This window comes from Scyliorhinus canicula, chromosome 2, assembly GCF_902713615.1.
Source record: "Scyliorhinus canicula chromosome 2, sScyCan1.1, whole genome shotgun sequence".
Lineage (NCBI taxonomy): Eukaryota > Metazoa > Chordata > Chondrichthyes > Carcharhiniformes > Scyliorhinidae > Scyliorhinus > Scyliorhinus canicula.
The window spans coordinates 18,380,821-18,404,673 of NC_052147.1; the positions used below are offsets into that span (position 1 = coordinate 18,380,821).

Below are 23,853 nucleotides of genomic sequence, written 5' to 3' on the forward strand. Positions count from 1 at the left end.
CCTTCCTGCTGCCACTTTCTATACATCCCATTCTCTCTTCTCCCCCCCCCCCCCCCCCCCCCCCCCCCCCCCCCCCCCCACTTGGCACAAATCTATGATTCCCACAAAGCGGGGCCACACCGATATGTTCCCTAGTTTAAAGTGCCTCTCAGCTGATTCCAAATCCCAATTGGTGACTCCACCATAGGGCTACTCGTACATATCCCAGGGGAATGGCAATGGAGCTGTCACCAGGGCTCTCGGTCATCACATCCTTTTGCATTTGCCGCCCAATAATAATGCAGCAAATCCTGGACACCAGCCCTCCACCCCGCCTTTGCAACAGAGTCCTACTATCCCTCGGCACCCTGCCTGCCCAAGCAAAAAAACTCCAATATCAACCTGTCCATCCTCCGGAAAAAGGCCTTCGGGAGATAGATTGGGAGGGAATAGAAGATAAACAGCTATCTTGGCAGTGCATTCGTTTTTACCACCTGCCAGAGTCAAGTGCAGGGCATCCCACATTTTAAAATCCCTTCCAACCTCCTCGACCAAACCCATCAGGTTCTATTTGTGCATAGTGGCCCAGTCATGTGCCACCTGAATCCCCAAATATCAAAATCTGACACCCACCACCTTAAACGGCAGGCCCCCAAGTTCGCCCTCGGCGCCAAAGCATTTACCAGAAAGATCTCACTTTTCCCAATGTTCAATTTGTACCCGAAAAGGCCCCAAATTTTCCCAACAGGTCCATATTCCTCTCCATACTCTCCAGAGGATTCGCCACAAACAACAATAGAGCATCTACATATAACGACACCCTGTGTTCCCTACCATCCCTCAGAGTCTCCTGCCACTCAGTAGAGGCATGCAAAGCTATTTATTGCCAAGCGCTCAATCGCCAGCGCAAACAACAGTGGCGAGAGGGACATGCCTGTCTCGACCCCCTAAGCAACCCAAAATATGCCAAATTCATCTCATTTGTCCTCTCACTAACTATGGGGGATGTGTACAATAGCCACACCCACGCCACAAACTTCGGCGCACACCCAAACCTTCCAAGGACCTCAAATAGGTATTGTCACTCGACTCAGTCAAAAGCCTTCTCCCTGTCCATTGACATAATCATCTCTGCCTCCCGTCCCTCCGAGTAGGACATCACCACGTTTAACAACTTCCTGATATTCCTGGAGACATGCCTTCTCTTCACGAACCCTGCTTGATCCTTGGAGACTCCAACTGCCTCACCAAGACTTTTGCGTCCATATTTAACAAGGAGATGAGTCTACAGGACCCACACTCCATCGAGTACTTTTCTTTCTTTGGAATCAGCAAAATGGACGCCTCCACTTGCGTAGCCAGTGGCTTCTCCCTCTCCACCGCCTCACTACACATGTTCAGAAGATGGCTGGCATATTCTGCTGCAAACTGCTTATAAAACTCCACTGGGAAGCCATCTGGCCCTGGTGCCTTTTCTGACTGCATCATGCAAATGCTATTACCTCCTGCAACCCAGTGGCTCCACCAATGCATGCTACTTCCCCTCCTCCAACTCCGGGAATTCCAACCCATTTAGGAACTGATCCATACCTGCCTCCTCCCCTCCAGGCCTGACCTGTACAGCCCTCGACAAAAAGCTCAACACCTCATTGATTATCTCCGGCACCGATACTACCTCTCCCCCGCCGCCCTCACCTGCACAGTTGTCCTCGACACTGCCTGTCACTGCAACTGATGGGCCAGATGACGTCTCGCCTTCTACCCATACATGTATTGCATCCCTTGCCTGCCGTAGCTGCTCCACGGCCTTCCCTGTTGTCAGCTGATCAAACTTCCCTCCAGCATCATTTGTGCCTGTAACTCCCTAGTTGGGGCCCTAGAATACCTCCTGTCCACCTCTACTCAAACTTCGCCTCTCCTCTCTCTCTCTCCAATCTCTGTGGGCCTTAAACAAAATAATTTCTCCCTGAACCACTGACTTCAAAGCCTCACAAAGTATGACCACGGAAACCTTCCCATTTTGATTAAGCTTCGCATTATTCTTGAACGTCCCTGCCACCTTTTGCAAAACTCCTTGTATGCCAACAGCGCCGAATCCAACATCCACCCCGGCTTCTGCACCCACCCTGACCTAAGCCCAACATCCAAGAAATGTGGCGTATGGTCCGAGACCACAATCTCCACATATTCCCCGGATGAATATGTGAGAAGGAGGAGTAACCCCTGCCCCCGCCCCCGGTGCCTAAACCTCCACGGCTCCACGATCCCTATCTGATTCATAAATGCCTCCAACTCCCTCACCATTCACAACCTTCCCCTTGACTGGGAACTCGGCCTGTCCATCCTTAGCTCTAGTACATAATTCAAATCCCCACCTATAATCAATTGGTGGGAATCCACATCCATAATCGCTCCTTACAGCTTCCTCACAAACTCAGCATCGTCCTAACTGGGCACATACACATTCACCAACATCACTCCCACTGACATCCCACTTGCTATCACAAACTTACCCCCTGGGTCTTGCACCTCCCTCACCACCACAAATAGCGTTTTCTTGCAAAAACGACTTTGAGTCAAACTCGAGTGGAACGTTTGCCCCACCTTGCTCAGCCACATCTGGTCCTTCACCCACAAATGCGTCTCTTGCAGGAAAACCACCTCTGCCATAAACGTTTTAGGTGCGCGTACACCCGGGACCTTTTGACTGGCCCTGGCCATCTCTTGGCTAGGTACGCATCAATGTCTTTGTATATCCGGACCCGGCTTCCTTCCCAGCTGCAGTCGCGACTCACCCTGGTCCAGCAGAGGGGAGCAGAGCTTCTGATTGGCTGTTCCGGGGAGATTTGCATACGTGCAGTGCGGTCAGCGTAAGTTGAAGGTGTACCTGCGCAAGTGACCAGAGGAGTTCAAGGGAAGGCAAGCATCCAATAGAGGGGAGCAGAGCTTCTGATTGGCTGTTCCAGGGAGATTTGCATACGTGCAGTACGGTCAGCGTAAGTTGAAGGTGGTTTGTGAAGGGGCTGTTCTCGAGTGACAGCTTTACCCGAAACACTACTTGCGTAGTGTCTCCCACCCATCCTCCTCCTCTAACCAAAAAAAAGTTCTGTCCGTCGGATTGCTAAACTAACAAGTTTTTTTTTAAAGTTTTCAGTAGTTGGGAAGTTAGTTCAGTGGGAATGGAGGCTAGGGCAGTTGAATGTTCCTCCTGCAGAATGTGGGAGGGAAGGGTCACCTCGAGTGACCCTGCTGACTACATCTGCGGGAAGTGCACCCAACTCCAGCTCCTCGAGAACCGCGTTAGGGACCTCGAGCTGGAGCTGGATGAACTTCGGATCATTCGGGAGGCGGAGGGGGTTATTGAGAGGAGTTATAGGGAGGTAGTCACACCTCAGGTAAAAGAAGGTTACTGTCAGGGGAGGGAGAGGGAACCGGCAGGCAGTGCAGGGATTCCCTGTGGTCGCTCCCCTCTATAACAAGTATACCGTTTTGGATACTGTTGCGGGGGACGACTTACCAGGGGTAAGCAATGGGGCACAGGTCTCTGGCACAGAGTCTGTCCCTGTTGCTCAGAAGGGAAGGGAGAAGAGGAACAGAGCACTTGTCATTGGGGACTCCATAGTTAGAGGAACAGACAGGAGGTTCTGTGGGAACGAAAGAGACTCACGGTTGGTGTGTTGCCTCCCAGGTGCCAGGGTTTGTGATGTCTCTGATCGTGTTTTTGGGATCCTTAAGGGGGGAGGGGGAGCAGCCCCAAGTCGTGGTCCACATAGGTACCAACGACATAGGTAGGAAGAAAGATGGGGATTTGAGACAGAAATTCAGGGAGCTAGGGTGGAAGCTGAGAGCTAGAACAAACAGAGTTGTTATCTCTGGGTTGTTACCCGTGCCACGTGCTAGCGAAGTGAGAAATAAGGAGAGAGAGGAGTTGAACACCTGGCTACAGGGATGGTGCAGGAGGGAGGGTTTTGGTTTCCTAGATAATTGTGGCTCATTCTGGGGTAGGTGGGACCTCTACCAACAGGATGGTCTTCACCTGAACCAGAGGGGTACCAATATCCTGGGGGGGAGATTTGCTAGTGCTCTTCGGGGGGGTTTAAACTAATTCAGCAGGGGGATGGGAACCTAAATGTAGTCCCAGTGTACAGGATGTTGAGAGTAGTGAGGTCAGGGATAGGGTTAAAAGTTCGAAAGAGGGCACCGGCAAGCAAGTTGCTGGTTTGAAGTGTGTCTACTTCAACGCCAGGAGCATCCGGAATAAGGTGGGTGAGCTTGCAGTATGGGTTGGTACCTGGGATCTCGATGTTGTGGCGATTTCGGAGACATGGGTAGAGCAGGGACAGGAATGGTTGCAGGTTCCAGGATTTAGATGTTTCTGTAAGAACAGAGAAGATGGTAAAAGAGGGGGGGGGTGTGGCATTGTTAATCAAGGAAAGTATTACGGCGGTAAAAAGGATGTTTGAGGACTCGTCTACTGAGGTAGTATGGGCCGAGGTTAGGAACAGGAGAGGAGAGGTCACCCTGTTGGGAGTTGTCTATAGACCTCCGAATAGTTCCAGAGATATAGAGGAAAGGATAGCAAAGATGATTCTCAACAGGAGCGAGAGTAACAGGGTAGTTGTTATGGGGGATTTTAACTTTCCAAATATTGACTGGAAATACTATAGTTCGAGTACTATAGATGGGTCAGTTTTTGTGCAGTGTGTGCAGGTGGGTTTTCTGACACAGTATGTAGACAGGCCAACAAGGGGCGAGGCCACATTGGATTTGGTACTGGGTAATGAACCCGGCCAGGTGTTAGATTTAGATGTAGGTGAGCACTTTGGTGATAGTGATCACAATTCGGTTATGTTTACTTTAGCAATGGGCAGGGATAGGTATATACCGCAAGGCAAGAATTATAGCTGGGGGAAAGGCAATTATGCTATTCGACAAGATTTAGGATGTATAGGATGGGGAAGGAAACAGCAGGGGATGGGTACAATCGAAATGTGGAGCTTGTTCAAGGAACAGCTACTGCGTGTTCTTGATAAGTATGTACCTGTCAGGCAGGGAGGAAGTTGTCGAGCAAGGGAACCGTGGTTTACTAAGGAAGTTGCAGCACTTGTCAAGAGGAAGAAGAAGGCTTATGTTAGGATGAGACATGAAGGCTCAGTTAGGGCACTTGAGAGTTACAAGTTAGCCAGGAAGGACCTAAAGGGAGAGTTAAGAAGAGCGAGGAGAGGACACGAAAAGTCGTTGGCGGATAGGATCAAGGAAAACCCTAAGGCTTTCTATAGGTATATCAGGAACAAAAGAATGACTAGAGTAAGATTAGGGCCAATCAAGGATAGTAGTGGAAAGTTGTGTGTGGAATCAGAAGAGATAGGGGAAGCATTAAATGGATATTTTTCGTCAGTGTTTACACTGGAGAAAGACAATGTTGTCGAGGAGAATACTCAGGTTCAGTCGACCAGGCTAGATGGAATTGAGGTTCACAAGGAGGAGGTGTTAGCAATTTTGGAAAGTGTAAAAATAGATAAGTCCCCTGGGCCAGATGGGATTTATCCTAGGATTCTCTGGGAAGCCAGGGAGGAGTTTGCAGAGCCTTTGTCCTTGATCTTTATGTCGTCTTTGTCGACAGGAATAGTGCCGGAAGACTGGAGGATAGCAAATGTTGTCCCCTTGTTCAAGAAGGGGAGTAGAGACAACCCTGGTAATTATAGACCTGTGAGCCTTACTTCGGTTGTGGGTAAAATGTTGGAAAAGGTTATAAGAGATGGGGTTCATAATCATCTTGAAAAGAACGAGTTGATTAGCGATAGTCAACACGGTTTTGTGAAGGGTAGGTCATGCCTCACAAACCTTATTGAGATTTTTGACAAGGTGACCAAACAGGTGGATGTGGGTGAAGCGGTTGATGTGGTGTATATGGACTTCAGTAAGGCGTTTGATAAGGTCCCCCACGGTAGGCTATTGCAGAAAATAAGGAAGTATGGGATTGAAGGTGATTTAACGGTTTGGATCAGTAATTGGCTAGCTGAAAGAAGACAGAGGGTGGTGGTTGATGGCAAATGTTCATCCTGGAGTTCAGTTACTAGTGGTGTACCGCAAGGATCTGTTTTCGGGCCACTGCTGTTTGTTATTTTTATAAATGACCTGGAAGAGGGTGTAGAAGGATGGGTTAGTAAATTTGCAGATGACACGAAGGTCGGTGGAGTTGTGGATAGTGCTGAAGGATGTTATAGGATACAGAGGGACATAGATAAGCTGCAGATCTGGGCTGAGAGGTGGCAGATGGAGTTTAATGCGGAAAAGTGAGAGGTGGTTCACTTTGGAAGGAGTAATAGGAATGCAGAGTACTGGGCTAATGGCAAGATTCTTGGTAGTGTAGATGAACAGAGAGATCTCGGCATCCAGGTACATAAATCCCTGAAAGTTGCCACCCAGGTTAATAGGCTGTTAAGAAGGCATATGGTGTGCTAGCCTTTATCAGTAGGGGGATTGAGTTTCGGAGCCACAAGGTCATGCTGCAGCTGTACATAACTCTGGTGCGGCCGCTCCTGGAGTACTGCGTGCAGTCCTGGGCACCACATTATAGGAAGGATGTAGAAGCTTGGGAAAGGGTTCAGAGGAGATTTACTAGGATGTTGCCTGGTATGGAGGGAAGGCTCAGGGACTTGAGGTTGTTTTCGTTAGAGAGGAGAAGGCTGAGAGGTGACTCAATAGAGACATATAAGATAGTCAGAGGGTTAGATAGGGTGGACAGTGAGAGTCTCTTTCCTCGGATGGTGATGACCAACACGAGGGGACATAGCTTTAAATTGAGGGGTGGTAGATATAGGACAGATGTCAGAGGCAGTTCCTTTACTCAGAGTGTAGTAGGGGTGTGGAACGCGCTGCCTGCAACAGTAGTAGACTCGCCAACTTTAAGAGCATTCAAGTGGTCACTGGATAGACATATGGATGAAAATGGAATAGTGTAGGTCAGATAGGCTTCAGATGGTTTCACAGGTCGGCGCAACGTCGAGGGCCGAAGGGCCCGTACTGCGCTGTAATGTTCTATGTTCTACCTCAAAATCTTATCCTTCTGAAGCTTGTGCATATGCATGATCGCCACCCATGGCAGCTCCACAGCTCTCACTTCTGCCTCAAGAACCTGTGGACCTGGTCCACCTCCGGGACCTTGTCGAGAATCTTCTCCACCATTTTCATGACATAATGCGTGGCGCTCGAGACTTCAACTCCCTCTGGCAGATTCAAAATTTGCAGCAAATTATGCTGCCGCAATTGATTCTCTTGTTCCTCCATCCTCACCCATCATGCCACCGTCGCTACCTTTTGGATTGTCGCCCCTTGCGCCGCCAAGCACTTCTCCACCTGATCCAAGGTCCCGTGAAGAGGTGCAACTGCCTCCTGAATTGCTTTCGACCAGTCCCCTGGCATCTCCTTACATTGCTGCCGAAGTTCTTCCTTGATGAAACTCAGCAACTGATCCATTGGCAGCTTTGCCATCGACGACCCTTCCCCCTTCACCATCTCCTCCGCTTGTGATGTGCCACTAGTCCCCTCCAAAACCAGTTCCATCATCGTCTTTATTCGTGTCTGATATCACATGGACAACCCAGTCCGGAAGCGAAATCTTCACCCTCCACTCTACTCGCAACCTTTGACCGAAGTTCTCCTCATATCAGGTTTTAAAAATCCAAAACCAATGCCTCTAGGCAGGAGCCACTTTGTGTGTGAGAGATCACATCATGGCCGCCACCGGAAGTCCCCTAGAGTTCATTATAAAAGATTTCACAGCAGAACACTTGGAAAACAGCGGCAGAATCGGACAAAGTCAGCATGGATTTACGAAAGGGAAATAATGTTTGACAAATCTACTGTAGTTCTTGGAGGATGTAGCTAGTAGAATTGATGAGAGGGAGCCAGTGGATGTGGTTTATTGGACTTTCAGAAGGCTTTTGACAAAGTCCTACGTAAGAGTTTAGTTTGTAAAATTAAAACGCATGAGATTGGGGTAGTGTATTGCTCAAAGCAAGTGTAGGAATTAATGGGTCTTTTCCAGATGGCAGGCAGTGACTAATGAGATAGTGCACGGATCGGTGCTAGGGCCCCAGCTATTCACAATATATATTAATGATTTAGACAAGGGAACTAAATGGAATATCCCCAAATTTGCAGCTGACACAAACCTGGATGGGAGGGTGAGCTGTGAAGAGGATATAGAGATGCTTCAGTGTGAATTTGACAAGCTGAGTGAGTGGGAAAATGCACGGCAGATGCTGCATAATGTGGAAAAATGTGAGATTATCCCGTTTGGTAGCAAAAATAGGAAGACAAATTATTAGCTGAATGGCTATAAATTGAGAGAGGGGAATGTGCAATGAGAGCCATATGTCTCGGATTCCATTTTAGACGATGCTGAGGTATCTTTTCAGCCAGAACACAGATGGCAGGGCAGTATAATTGACTTCAGCACCTGAGTTAAGGGAGTCTTCCATGCATGCCACTTCTGAAACTGACTCCAGCTAAGATTACACATCATTGGACAGCAAATGAGGATATGATCGAACTTCATATTTGAATAGCTGTTGCAGCACCATTGTAAATGCTCATTCCTTGGATAATATATTGGAACCTTTTACGCTACTTGTCGAATTATAATGCAGCAGGGGGTCAGTAAGCACCTTCAGGAAATGAGAGTTAATTGTAGCAAGAGAAAAAAAACTTGCAAAAGCTTTGTTGACATTTTCTTTCATAGACGAGAGGCGTCTTGTCTGTCAAGAAGCCTTGCAGGTCAGGTTCATCAACCTGCTGGATTGCCCCGGGTGGGGGAAGAGTTTAAAAACTCACAAGACCATGAAACATGAAATACAAGAGGCGCAGTCGCAAGGGGATAGATCCAAGGGCAAAACGAATACCAGAGGGAGTAGCAACAAGGGGGAGAGGCACAAGCTTGGGCCTACAAGCAGGGCAGCAGAAGTGGACTGACCAAATAAGGCCTACAGCCACCGAAAGGAGACGAAGTGGCCAAATGTAAATAGTATAGCAAACCTCATCTATTCTTACTTTGGTTGACTTTTTAATTTTCTCTCTTGTATAAACCAGAACCCTACCCTTATTTGTCTTTGTAAAATACTACTCACGGGTATGACACCTATAAATCAACGTTTGAAGCGAAAAGAGATCATATAAAATGTGAAAACCAATAAAAATATTTTTTTTTAAATGTTTAAATGCACTTGCAATCCCAAGGTATGAGGCTATGGGTCAAGTGCTGGGAAATGGGAGTAGAATAGTTTGGTGGTTATTTTTGACTGATGAAGGCACGATGGGCCGAAGGATCTTTTCTGTGCTCTATGACATAAAACTTGGAGGTATTGTGAATTAATTGTGAGGAGAATAATGATGAAACTTACAAGGACATAGACTGGTGGAATGGATGGGCAAGTGGCAATTGAAATTTCAGCCTCAATTCTGTGTTCAGTTCTGGGCATCCTACTTCAGGACGGATATGAAGGCACTGTAGAGGTGCAGAAAAGATTCATGAGAATTATTCCAGAGATGTGGAACTTCAGTTATGTAAATGATTAGAGAAACTGTCCTTCTTGGAGAAGAGAAGATTTAATAGAGATGTTCAAAAGCATGAACTAGACCTCTCAGTATTCTGGTCTGAAGGTGTAGATTGAGAGAAACTGTTCCCATTGGCAGAAGGAGCAAGAATTAGAGTTCTTTGAGGAGGTAACGGGGAAGTTAGTTTAAGGAGAGCTAGTGGACATGGCCTATTTGGATTTTCAGAAGGCCATTGACAAGGTGCTATACGGGAGGTTGGTAAAAAAGACACAAGCCCATGGTGTTTGGGGCAAGGTACTGGCATGGATAGAGAATTAGCTGACTGGCAGAAGGCAGAGAGTGGGGATAAAAAGGTACTGTTCAGGATGGCAGCTGGTGACTAGTGGTATTCCCTCGGGGTCAATGTTGGACCAGGACTATTCACGATATACATTAACTATCTGGAAGAAGGAGCTGAGTGCATTTGTTGTTAAATTTACGCATGATACAAAGATATGTCGAGGGACAAGTAGCGTTGAGGAAGCGAGTAGGCTGCAGAAGGACCTGGTCAGGCTAGGAGAGTGGGCAAAGAAGTGGCAGATGGCATACAATGTGGAAACGTTTGTGGTTATGCACTTTGGTTGGAAGAATAGAAGCATAGACTATGTTCTAAATGGGGAAAGGCTTCGGAAATCTGAAGCACAAATGGACTTGGGAGTCTTTGTTCAGGATTCTGTTAAGGTTAACATGCAGGTTCACTCGGCAGTTAGGAAGGCAAAAGCAATGTTGGTGTTCATTTTGAGAAGGCTAGAATACAAGAGCAGGGATGGCTCTGGTCAGACCCTTTTTGGAATTTGTGAGCAGTTTTTTAAAGAAGGATGTGCTGGCCTTGGAGGGGGTCCAGCGGAGGTTCACAAGAATGATCCCAGGAATGAGAAGCGGGTGAGGAATCTGCGTCTGTATTCGATGGGGTTTAGAAGGATGAGGGGTATCTCGTTGAAACTTACAGAATACTGAGAGGCCGAGATAGAGTGGATATGGAGAAGCGTTTCCACTAGTCGGAGAGACTAGAATCCAAGGGCGCCGCCTCAGACTGAAGTAACGATCCTCTGAAGCTTTGATGAAGAATTTCTTCAGCCCGAGGTTGGTGAATCTGTGGTACTCATTGCTGCAGAAAGCTGTGGAGGCCATGTCACTGAGTGTCTTTAAGACAGAGATAAATAGGTTCTTGATTAATAGGAGGATCAGGGATTATGGGAAGAAGGCAGGGGAATGGGATGAGAAACATAACAGCCATGATCGAATGGCAGAGAAGACTTGATGGGCCAAATGGCCTAATTCTGCTCCTACATCTTATGATCTTAAGAACTAGAGGACACTTCAAAGGTAATTGGTGACCCAAGAGGGTGATGTCGGAAGATTCAATTGACGCCTTCAAAGAGAATTGCATAATTATCTGAAGAGGAAAAATTTGTGGGCCATGGGGAAAAGTCAGGGGATTGGGACTAGGTGAGTTGCGCTTACAGAAAGCCATCATGGACATGATGAGCCTAATGGCCCCCACCTACTTCATAGGAAAAGGAGTAGGCCATTCAGTCCGTCGAGCCAGCTGCGCCATTCAATACGATCCTAGTTGATTTGACACTGTGTCCTTTACCCACTATCCTGTTAACTCTTTAAGTTATTGTCAATCAATACCATAACATACTCTGACTGAACTTACACAGCCCTCTGTGGTAGAAAATTCCAAAGATTCACAGCCCTCTATGTAAAGAAGTTTCTTCTCATTGCGTTCCTCAGTGGCTTCCTCCTTGTTCGATGATTCTATGAGTGCGATGTAGAACTGTTGAATGTGTGCAACACAGGAGGAATCTATTTGACCCATTGAGCCTGTGCTGGTTGTTTGAAAGAGTTACTGTTAGTGCCAGTACCCCTTGCATTTTTTTGTACCCAGTATTTTATCCAATTATCTTTTAAGGACTCATTGAAACTGCCTCCAGCACCCTTTCAGAAAGTTCATTCCAGACATGAGCAACTCACTGTCTTTTTTTCATGCATTCTGGTTATTGACCAATGGAGACTGTTTTTCCCCCTGTTTGTTGTTGCACTCTACTAAAACCCGTCTAGATTTTGTACACTTATCAAATATACTGATTCTTCTCTGCTTTATGGAGAACAATCTCAAATTCTCTAGGCTCTCCTTATATCCTGAGTCTTTCAGACCTGTGGTATCATTCTAGAAAATCTCCACTGCACCGTCTCTGTGGCCTTGTCATTCTTTCTAAAAGCAGGTGTCCAGAATTCAACAGAGTACTCCAGTTGGAGCCTAACCAGTATTTTGTGAAAGTGGAGCATAATTTCCTACTTGTTTTAATCTATACAACTGTTTATAAAGGTGAGAACTCCCTGTGCTTTATTTTAACAACCATCTCAAATTTTCCACCCAATATCAAAAACTTGTGTCTGTGTACCCTGAAGAGTCTCTTAAAAATTGTAGCTTTTAGTTTATACCTGTACCTACCAAGATTAATGACTTCACACTTCAGTTTCATCTGTCACGTGTCTATCCATTTTACCAGGCTATTTATGCCCTCCGAAAGACTATTTTTGTATTCTAGTTTTGTGGCATGTGCAAACTTTGAAACTATGAATGGGGAACAATTCTGAAATGATGGCAATGGAATTGGAGTAGATTGGAGATAATGGGTTGGGTATTTGAAGGTGACATGAAGATCACTAGATTTTTTAATATTTGTTCATGGGCTTTGGGCATCGCTGGCAAGGCTACATTTATTGCTCATACCTAATTGCCCTTGAGAATGTGATAGTCGGCCAATTGGAGCTAAAGAATGACATTAAGATGAAAGCTTTGAATGACAAAAAAAGTCACCAGTAACTGCTTAGGAATTGCTGCTGCTGATTCTTCATGACACTGCAAAATTTAACATATCATTTGGAAATGATAAAGCAAGATAATTGCTAATCTTTGCGATAAAACTTCTACACTTGTATCTCTCTGTTCCCTGGAAGTTTCAGTCTGGGTCACTTGGAGTTTGTTCTTTTTTATTTCTGATAATCAAATGTAGATTACTTACTTAGTGATTGCAAGTGATATTTTAGAGCAGGCATAAAATGAATCAACTGTATAGTTTGATCGAGTTAGTGTTGTGTTAAACTATTGCATCTGCTTTCTCAAATTACACAGTATAAAGAAACCTGATATCGATAGAATCATAGAATGGTACATCACAGGAGGCCAATCAGCCCTTCGAGTTTGTGACAGTTCTAATTCCCTTTTGAAAATTATCTGCTTCTTGCATCATTTCATACAATTCATTCTCGTTCACCATATTATTGACTTATCAAGACCCATCATGGTTTGAACATCTCTCAAACGCCTCTTAACCTTCTCTGTTATAAGGAAACATTTCTCTCATGTCTCCATGTAACTGAAGCATTTCACCCTTGATACCATTCTAATAAATCGCATGTATACACTCTCTCTAAGGTGGCCAGCATTGGCCTTCTTATTCCAGCATGGGCCTTACCAGTGTCTTAGAAAAGTTAAGCATAATCTCATTGCTCTTATACCCTAAGCCTCTATTCATAAAACTCAACTTATTATAAGACAATTACATCTTGGGATTCTGATGGTTTCAAACTACTTATTTTATCATGTAGTTTATGGCATAATTTGGAGATCCTTGCTTTACGTTTAATAATAATCTTTATTAGTGTCACAAGTAGGCTTACATTAAAACTGCAAAGTTCCTATGAAAATCCCCCAGTTGCCACACTCCAGCGCCTGTTCGGGTACACAAGGAGAATTTAGAATATCCAAATCACCTGACAAGCACATCTTTCAGGACTTGTGGGAGGAAACCCACACAGACACAGGGAGAACGTGCAGACTCTGCATAAACAGTAACCCAAGCGTTAATCGAATCTGGGACCCTGGCTTTATTATCTTGCAGTCACAACAACAATTTGATCTTGCATTATGTCTTTAGCAAAACATCCCAAGATATTTATCAGGAGTGTTAATAACAGAATTTGACACCAAGCCACATAATTTGGGTGGGCGATATGTTTGAAGGAGTACCTTTAAAGGAAGGAAGAGAAATGGAGAGGGTAAGGAAGGTAAATCTTGAGCTTAAGGCAACTCCAGGCAGTACCACCAGTGGTGTAGTAATTAAAATGGGAATATGCAAGAGGAGATCATTGAAGGACTGCAATTATCTCAGAGGATTTTAGGGCTGGATGAAGTTGCAGAGATATGGAGGAGCAAAGTCATAGAAGGATTTATATACAAAGATGAGTTTTTAAAATCCAAGACGTTGTTCAGTCCAGAGCCAGTTTGGGTGAGGGAGACGAGTGATTGATCTTTCTGCGAGTTAGGGTGTGGGTAGTAGAGTTTTGGATGAATTTAAGATTATTAATGGTAGGCGCTGGCAGGCTGGCTGAGTACATAGAAATGGTCAGCTCTTGAGGTTGTGAGTTTTGGCAGCATATGCTGAGGCATAATATATTTTGCCATCTGAATCAGATGCTATTTACAAATTACTGGAACTATCCTTGTGACTCTATCATGCAAGAGCCTCACTGGGTTATAATTTTATGGATGCAATTATTAGATATTTCTCAATATTGATTAAAATTTCAGTGCATCAAAACTACAGTAGATAAAGCAGCCAAAAACTTTTTTGAAGAGTAACAATTTGTAGCCTTTGCCACCAGGTGACACTATAGTGCTTACCTTTACCTGGAATGCAACGATCAACATTAGCTTCTTCTGTTATATCATCAGGAATAACTTGAATTTATATAGCACGTTTATCGTAATGATTCACAGGCATTGTTGAACAGTATTGACACCGAACCACGTAGAAGATATTAAAAGAGGTTTAGGGAAGGGCAGCACGGTGGCGCAGTGGTAGCACTGTAGTCTCACAACGCCGAGGTCCCAGATTCGATCCTGGCTCTGGGTCACTGTCCGTGTGGAGTTTGCACGTTCTCCCTGTGTTTGCGTGGGTTTCGCCCCCACAACCCAAAGATGTGTAAGGTAGGTGGATTGAACACACTAAATTGCCCCTTAATTGGAAAAATTGAATTGGGTACTCTAAATTTATGTATATTTAAAAAAAAAAGGTTTATGGAGGAAATTCCAGAGATTAGAGTTTGGCTGTTATTGATGGAATGATGTAAATTGAGGATACACAAAGAGGGCAGAATTTGAGGAACCCAGAGATCTCAAGAGAGTTGGGGGGAGCCTGTGCCCATGAAAGAATTTAAAAACAAGGATGAGAATTTTAAAATTGAGATATAGCTGGACCAGGAGCCAATGTAGATTAGCAACCAGTGCAGTTTTAGCCCAGTAACTTGTCCTTAATGACATTTGTAAAAAGTGGGATCATGGTGTTCTGGTCAATATTCTCCCAACTAACATCCCCAAAGACAAATGATCTAATCATGTTATCTCACTGATATTTATGTGGAGGGTTACTGTTCACATTGATCGTGTCATTTCTACAATCCAACATTGAGAAAAATGCTATATGAATTCTTTTTTAATTTTATTTAGAGTACCCAATTCATTTTTTTCCAATTAAGGGGCAATTTAGCATGGCCAATCCACCTACCCTGCACATCTTTGGATTGTGGGGGTGAAACCCTCGCAAACACGGGGTGAATGTGCAAACTCCACATGGACAGTGACCCAGAGCCAGAATTGATCCATGCACCACCGTGCTGCCCGAATTCTATTCTTTATGAATGCAGGCTCCTGAATCTGACATAAAGTAGCATTTTGTTTCTAAATAAGGGGCACTTTAGTGTGGCCAATTCACCTACACTGCACATTTTTGGGTTGTGGGGGTGAGACCCGCGCAGACACGGGGAGACTGTGCAAGTGCCACACGGACAGTGACCCGAGGCTGGGGTCGAACCCTCGGGTCCTTGCCGCCGTGAGGCAGCAGTGCGAACCACTGTGCCGCCCATCAAGTAGCATTTTTGAGAGGGTTAATTACATTACCTATTTTTGAAAGATTGTTTGAATTTGCATGTATGGTAAGCTATTTCTTCTATATTTCAAAATAAAACCTCCTGTGAAAGATCATTCTTGATGTCACTAAAAATATTTTAAAAGAGGGCATTCCAATCTTGTGAGCGGTGAGAATCCCAAAATACCGTACTGACTTGCTACTTTTCTATTTTATTACAGTTAGGAGATAGCATAATATCATAGCTAACAATAGAGAGTTGGTAGAAATATTAAACAATTATTTTGGTTCAGATTTACCCAGGCAATGGAACAGGTGGACGTGATATTGAATGATGCGATGAACAATGAGATAAGTGCATTTTAATGAAAAGAGTTGCATTGACTAAACGAACTCGAGGAGGCAAAAGCCCCTGGTCTGAATAGATTGCATTCATGTATTTTAAAATAATCTAAAGAGGAGGTAGGAGAGGCATTAATTACCACATATATTTTATAATCTGTTAGAAAGCAGTGTAGTGTCAGAAGACTCGGGGCACAGCAGCACAGTGGTTAGCACAGTTGCTTCACAGACTCCAAGGGTCCCAGGTTCAGTTCGTGGCTTGGGTCCCTGCGGAGTCTGCACATTCTCTCCGTGTCTGCGTGGGTTTCCTCCTGGTGCTCCGGTTTCCTCCCACAGTCCAAAGATGTGGATTGGCCATGCTAAATTGCCCTTAGCACCCAAAAAGGTTAGGTGGGGTTGCTGGGTTATGGGGATAAGGTAGGGTTGTGGGTTTGGGTAGGGTGCTCTTTCCAAGGGCCGGTGCAGACTCGATTGTCCGAATGGCATCGTGCACTGTAAATTCTATCATTCTATGGAGGATAGCTAATGTAATTCCTGTATTTAGAAGGGGAACATGTGTAAGGAATTATGAACCAGTCAGCTTAATGTCAGTGGCAGGAAAAATAATGGAATCCTCAGTAAAGGAGAAAATAGAAGAACATCTAGAAATTTAAATGAAATAATGAATAGTTAGCATGGATTTCAAGAGGGAAAATCTTGTTTGACCAACTATGTGGAATTATTTGAGGAGGTGACAAGTGAGTAGAGAGTGGTAACTGCACTGTAACTTCTATGAAAAATCTACTCTATGGTAATGCAGCGGATGTAATTTATCTGAATTTCAAAAGTCTCTCTCTAAGTTCCATTTAATGAATAAGATCAGAGAATGCAGAATAGATTTCAAACTGGCAGAATGGATTTCCAGCTGGCTTCAGAGAGTGGGAGTAAACACAAACTGTTCAGGGTGGCAAAAGGTGAGAGCTGGTGTTGCACAAGAGTCATGGCTGGGACCACTGCTGTCCACAATTTACATTAACAGCTTGGACTTTGGAATCAAAAACAATCTAAATTTGAGGATAACACCAAATTTTGGATTGTTGGGGAGGTGGTCATAATGCTGAGGACTGCAGAAATTACAGGAGGACAGTAATAAACTTGCAGAGTGGGCAAATAAATGGCAAATGAAGTTCAACAGATAAATGTTGTATATTTTGATAGGAAGACTAGGGAGGTCACATTGCTTTGAAGTTAAACGTCTCTGGAGTAGAGGATCAAAATGATCTTGGAGTTACAAAGAAACCAATCACTGAAAGTTGCGCCAGACGTCAGCAAGGCCATAAAAATCAAACCAAGCAGCAGGCTTTTTTTCTGGAGGGAGAGAATTGAAAAGCAGGGAGCTTTAAAATTAATATTTCATCAAACCTTGTTTAGATCATGCCTAAGAACCCAACTTGCAGTTATAGAACATAGAACATAGAACAGTACAGCACAGAACAGGCCCTTCGGCCCTCAATGTTGTGCCGAGCCATGATCACCCTACTCAACCCACGTATCCACCCTATACCCGTAACCCAACAACCCCCCCCCCCTTAACCTTACTTTTTTTTATTTGGACACTACGGGCAATTTAGCATGGCCAATCCACCTAACCCGCACATCTTTGGACTGTGGGAGGAAACCGGAGCACCCGGAGGAAACCCACGCACACAGGGGGAGGACGTGCAGACTCCACACAGACAGTGACCCAGCCGGGAATCGAACCTGGGACCCTGGAGCTGTGAAGCATTTATGCTAACCACCATGCTACCCTGCTGCATGGTTGTTATACCAAGAAAAGTATATACAGGCATTGGTGAAGGTGCAGTGAAGAGAGGATAATATCAGAAATGTGTGTGTATGCATATCAGGATACGAGTCCTTTCATTTGAAAAAGGGCTGAGGGTTGACCTAATAGTGCAGTGTTCTTCAATGTTTTTTCCCCGGGACCCACTTTTGTCAACCGGCTGACTGTCGCAACTCACGCAGCTGACCTTGGTTACAGTTACCTTTAATGCGAAAGGGGAGTCCTCACAACCTCATACCAATCAGGTTCACAGAAGGAGAGGGCAATGCGCGTAATGGGTGCAGACATCAGCCAGTTCCTTTGTGCCGTCTTCATCCCTGTGAGAATGAAAAATCCAACCTCATACATGTAGGTCGTCGCAAAGGAAAATGGCAACAAAATGCTTGTTTTACTCTGCACTGGATTGTAGTTATTTCATTTGGAGTCGGCAGTAAGTTAATAACTGACTCTGGGGTCTCAAACTTAAAAGCAATTTTTCACCCACCACTTCTCTTTCAAAGTCTGAAACTTCTCTTATTTGACACTACTTCCCTACATATAATGCACATGGGCTTTGCATTATTATTTGCATTTGCACAGTTGACAAAACCATACCTCCAAAAATCATCTTCATACTGCTTTGTTCCCGAATTAAATTTCTTTGTAGGCTGTTAACCAGCGGCATTGGAACTCTGTGCAGAGCTAACACTAGCACTGCTCTGTCCCGCCCTGGATTCTCCTGAGCAGCGCTCTCCCAGCAGATTGAGATACGAGATCCTGGCCAATTGGCACTCTGCCTATTTGTGTCTCTGGCCATCTCTTGTAAGAAAGCGATTCGTCTTCATGGTCCTCATGCCTTGCTTTCCAGCAGCTAGAAAATGGAAGAGGCTCTCTGATTTGGTGCCAAAAGCACATACATATAGGGTGCTTGACGTCAAGTGTACGTGCAGTGTATCTGACATCACTCCTGTGCAGAGCTTACGGCTGGCACACTGCACACAGTCTCATTTCCTTGTTACTTGAAAGGCAGCAGCGGCCGCCATTCTCAATAAATATGCCAGTAGCGGCTGTTGGACGCTTCTCCCGCGATTGGGACCACCACGGGAATGTCACGACCAATGACTTAGCTGCTCTCATGCCACCTGCCTGTATGTTGGGACCCGCACTTTGAAAATCCTTGTAGTAGAGGACTTCAAAATTATGAAAGATTTTGACCAACCAGATACATCAAGAATGTTTCCTCTTGTGGAGAAGAGCATAACTAGAGGCCATCCATACAAGATAATAAACAAGAAATCCAACAGCGTATTCAAAGGAAACTTCTTCACCCAAAGAATGTGGATCTTGCTGCCACAGGGAGCAGCTGAGTCAAATGCTATAGATTCATTTAAGGGCAAACCAGATAGACATATGAAAGATAAGCAAATAGAGGGTTAGAATGATAGATTTAGCTGAAGAAAGATGCAAGGAGGCTCAAATGGATCATAAACACCAGCAGAGACTGGTTGGACCAAATGGCTGGTTTCTTAGTTGTATGTTTTATGTAATCCTTACATCAGCAGAATCAACTGATGATAAGGTGATTGTTAAGAACCCAGCTGATGTTATCTGTAAGAGTGCCTCAAAACATTGAACAATAACTTGAAACACTAATTCTTAGTAGGAATATTTGTTTGGAATAACGTGAGGATCAATGTACAACCCAGTGAGGAGCCAGAGCAGTCATTGTCTTAACAATAAAGAATATTTAATGAAGTACAAGAAAAAAAACAAAAGACTAATATGCACAATGACCCTTAAGCATATGAATAACTAAGCACCCTGTTTTATCTGAAGTTACCTCTTGTTCCCAAAATGTACCCACATTTCCTGAACTCACTGAGCCACCCCTTTTCTGAAGCAACATCAAATTTTGGTAACTCTACATCGATCAAATCCAGCTAATAGCTCCCACTCAGTACCACTTGGGTGATCGAGTCTTGGAAACGTTTCTTCCTGGTTCACCAAAGGCATAAAACTGTCTTTTAGAGGAGATTATCTGTAATCTGCTGTGGCTCTAACTGTTAGATGGAACTGGCCTGTCTGACTGACTGGATGGATAACTAGCCTGCTTCCCCAACGTGGGTGTGAGCAGTTATACGTTTCAGGCTCTTGATATCTCATCCTGTGGATTCATCTGTGCATTTCTCAAATTCCTTGCCGTTTGAAGTTAAATAGCTGGCTTTGAAAGCAGACCAAGGCAGGCCAGCAGCATGGTTCAATTCTCGTACCAGCCTCCCCGAACAGGCGCCGGAATGTGGCGATTAGCGGCTTTTCACAGTAACTTCAATTGAAGCCGACTTGTGACAAGCGATTTTCATTTCATTTTTCATTTCATTTGTATAGCTCCACTCATCTCTGCTAAACAGTCAAGAAAGCCCACCAATGTCTCTACCTTCTATGGAAGCTAAACAAATTCGGCATATCTGCATCGACTCTCACAAACATCTACAGATTAGTTATAAAGAGCACCCTATCCAGCTGCATTACAGCTTGGTATGGCAACTGCTCGGCCCAAGATCGCAAGAAACTGCAGAGTGTGGTGAACTCAGCCCAATGCATCACACAAGCTTGCCAACATCCCATTGCTTCTGTATTCACCTCCTGCCTCAGAAAGGCAGATAACATTGTCAGAGACCCCTCGCACCCAGGCTTTGACCTCTCCCAGACCCTTCCATCAGGCAGAAGTCTGAAGACCCACGCATCCAGACATTGGAACAGCTTCTTCCCCACAGCTACCAGACTCCTCAACAACTCTCTTGGACTGATCTGTTCCCTGTAAGAACACTATTCACGACGCCCTATGCTGCTCTTGTTTGGCCGTTGTTTTGCACTGTAACCAATCACTATTTGTTGATGTGCTATTGTCAATGTACTCTTTTGATTATTCTTTTGTCTACTATGTACATACTGTGTATGTTCCCTTGGTCGCAGAAAAATACTTTTCACTGTACTTCAGTACATGTGACAAATATCAATTATCAATCAAGATTTCTGATATGGCCATTTGCACCTGTCTCTAGCCGCCTGCTAATCTTGTTACTGGGCAAATCACATTTTGTTATTCCTCTAGACGCCTCTTACTCTTGTCTGTTATTTTGTTTTAATCCCGAGGTCACTGTTAACCTCATCAATTTCCCCAATTCCTAACAATGTTGAAATTGAATATATTTTCAGAGGAGTTGGAGTTAATAATTTAACTCTAGCATTGAAACAAATTATTTAGTTAATAGAAGAATTTCATGTAAAAGATTTTATAAGGGTAATTCTGGGATTTAATAAAATGCAAGAAATACTGAGGTCAGGCAGCACCTGTGAAGAGAAATAAAGTTAACATTTCAGGTCAGATGACTGTCTATCAGAACTGGTTTAAGATAACCTTTGATTTCCTAAAAGAATGGCGCAATAATAATTTTATATTATACTTGAAAAATGGGATAATTCTTTGTTTTAAATTTTCCTGTTAGTCTGTTGTGAAAGAATCCTCGTTAATGTTACTTTCAAAATTACTTTCAAAATACCTGTACACGTTTAAGCTGCACTAGTGAAAACTCTACTGTATTCACATTCCAAGTTTCCTGTGTATTTCAGTCAGCGACAGCAAGCAGTGTGACGGCATCTGGTGACAAGAAGTCTAGCGATTTCTCCAAAGCAGTTAATGGCTCCTATCAAGTAAGTGTAAGACATCCTCTTGTAAATCTTTTTGTTCATCAGTAAATGTGACGGTGGATACAGTGATGTTTTAACTACTTGCCTTTGTACAGTACTTCATGTCTGCATATTTCCAAAACAAATACCCATCACCATGTGGCAAGCAAATAAGTAACACACTATTAAAAAGCAATCGCACATTTGCTAATGATGCACATAAAGGTTAAAGATCAGATGCTCTGCCCAACAACAGCGTCCCATTAATATTTTTATTTATTAATCATAAATTGAATTTGCCATATCTGGATTTCCAGTTTGCCATGTGTGGCTAGTGGCTAATGCACTGAGCGACAGACACTAGTGTAGATAAAGTATGTTAGCACTCTGAACAAGATGGTGCATTGGAAAAGCTGCTTTCTCCACTTAATGATCCAACAGTATGTTAAAGCTTAAAAGAATTTACTTAAGGGATGTGAATGTCTCTGGCTAGGCCAGCATTTATTGCCCCACTAATTGTCTTTGAGAAGTTGATGCCATTGAGTGTCCAGGAACGATAGTTAGATTCTCACTCGCTGGAGACGGTCATTGCCTGACACTTGTGTGGCACGAATATCTGTTTCGTCTTATCAACCCAAGCCTGGATATTGTCCAGTTGTTGCTGCATTTGAAGAGGAAATGCTTCAGTATCTGAGGAATGGCAAATGGTGCTGAACGCTGTGTAATCAACAGCGAACATCCCACATTTGACCTGATGATGGAAGGAAGGTCATTGATGAAGCAGCTGAAGATGTTTCGGCCTGGGGCACGACCCTGCAGAACTCTTTCTGTGACGCCCTGAAACCTCCAATAACCACAACCATGTTCCTTTGTGTTAGGTATAATTCCAACTGGTGGAAAGGTTCCCCCCCTGATTCCTATCAACTCCAGTTTTGCTAGGGCTCCTTGATGGTCAAGGGCAATCACTCTCATCTCTGGAATTCAACCCTTTTGTCCATGTTTGAACCAAGGCTGTAATGATGTTGGAAGCTGAGTGACCCTGGGGGAACCCAAACTGAGCATCTGCAAGTAGGTTATTGTTGAGCAAGTGCACCTTGATAGCACTGTTGATGACCCCTTCCACCACTTTACTAATGATTGAGGGTAGACTGATGGGGTGGCAATTGGCGTTGTCTGATTTCTTGTCACGGGACATAACCTGGTTAATTCTCCACATTGCTGGGTAGACCCCAGTATTGTCCCTGTGCTGAAACAGCTTGGCTAGGGGCACGGCAAGTTATGGTGTGCAAGTCTTCTCGACTATTCCCGGAATTTTGTCAGGGACCATAACCGTTGCAGTATCCAGTGTCTTCAGCCATTTCTTGATAGCACGCGGAATGAATCAAATTGGCTGGAGACTAGCATCTCGGATGCTGAGGACGATGGAGAAGGCTGGGATGGATCAGCTACTCGCCCCTTCTGGCTGTAGATTGTTCCAAATGCGTCAGCCTTATTTTAGCACTAATATGCTGGACTCCTATGTCTTTGAAGATGGGGATCTTTTTGGAGCCGTTTCCTCCATTGATTTGTTAATTGCCACCACTATTCACGACTGGATGTCGCAGGACTGCAGCGTTCCGATTCAGTATGTTGATTGTGGAATTATCTCAGTCTATTGCTTGTGGTGTTGGGCACACAAGTAGTCCCATGTTGCACCTTCAACGGGTTGACACCTCATTTTTAAGTATGTATGCTTTGTTGTGTTCTGTTTAAGACCGTGGTAATGATGTACACTGAACATCTACTTCTTTAACTAGAAAGATGATTTATTAACAAACACATGGAAAGATAACTAACGCACTATAATACAAACGATGGCTACTAAATGAATTCAGTGAATTCTCCTGGAGATATTCTTAAGTGTGACTATCCTCTTGTACGACTTAGCAACAGGTGGGGTCTCAAGTCACATGGTAGATCTCTATAGCCACCTGCAGGTCGGAGGTCATACCGATAACTATAAACATTGATAAACAACTATATACTTTGATGTGTACATGCATATCACCAAATACCACTGGTCCTGGCATGCCCTCTTGCACTCTTCCTTGAACTATGGTTGATACCCTGGCTTGGTAGTATTGGTAGAGTGGGGGATATGCCGAACCATGAGGTTACAGATTGTGGTTGAGTACAGTTCTGCTGCTGCTGATGGCCCACAACGCCTCATGGATGCCCAGTCTTCAGTTGCAAGATATGTTCAAAATCTATCCTATTTAACACTGTGGTAGGACAACACATCATGATGGAGGCTATTCTTTATGTGAAGACAAGACTTACCATTTGAGTGACTTACTAGGCAAATGTCGGCCTCATTCATTTAGAATTAGATTTATTATCACGTGTACAGATGTACAGTGAAAAGTATTCTGCGTACAGTTGAAGTTGATCATTCCATACCTGAAAAATATAGCCATGATGTGGAGATGCCGGCGTTGGACTGGGGTGAGCACAGTAAGAAGTCTTACA

At 44.3% G+C, this 23,853-nt stretch overlaps 1 protein-coding gene across 1 annotated transcript in view; it reads left to right on the forward strand.

The window, feature by feature from the left end:
• Positions 1–23,853, forward strand: part of ylpm1 (YLP motif containing 1) — a 142,627-nt gene that overhangs the window by 7,801 nt on the left and 110,973 nt on the right. The window contains exon 2 of the mRNA XM_038774362.1: positions 21,289–21,369. Coding sequence (XP_038630290.1) covers positions 21,289–21,369 — 81 coding nt within the window. The remainder of the gene's footprint in view (positions 1–21,288; positions 21,370–23,853) is intronic.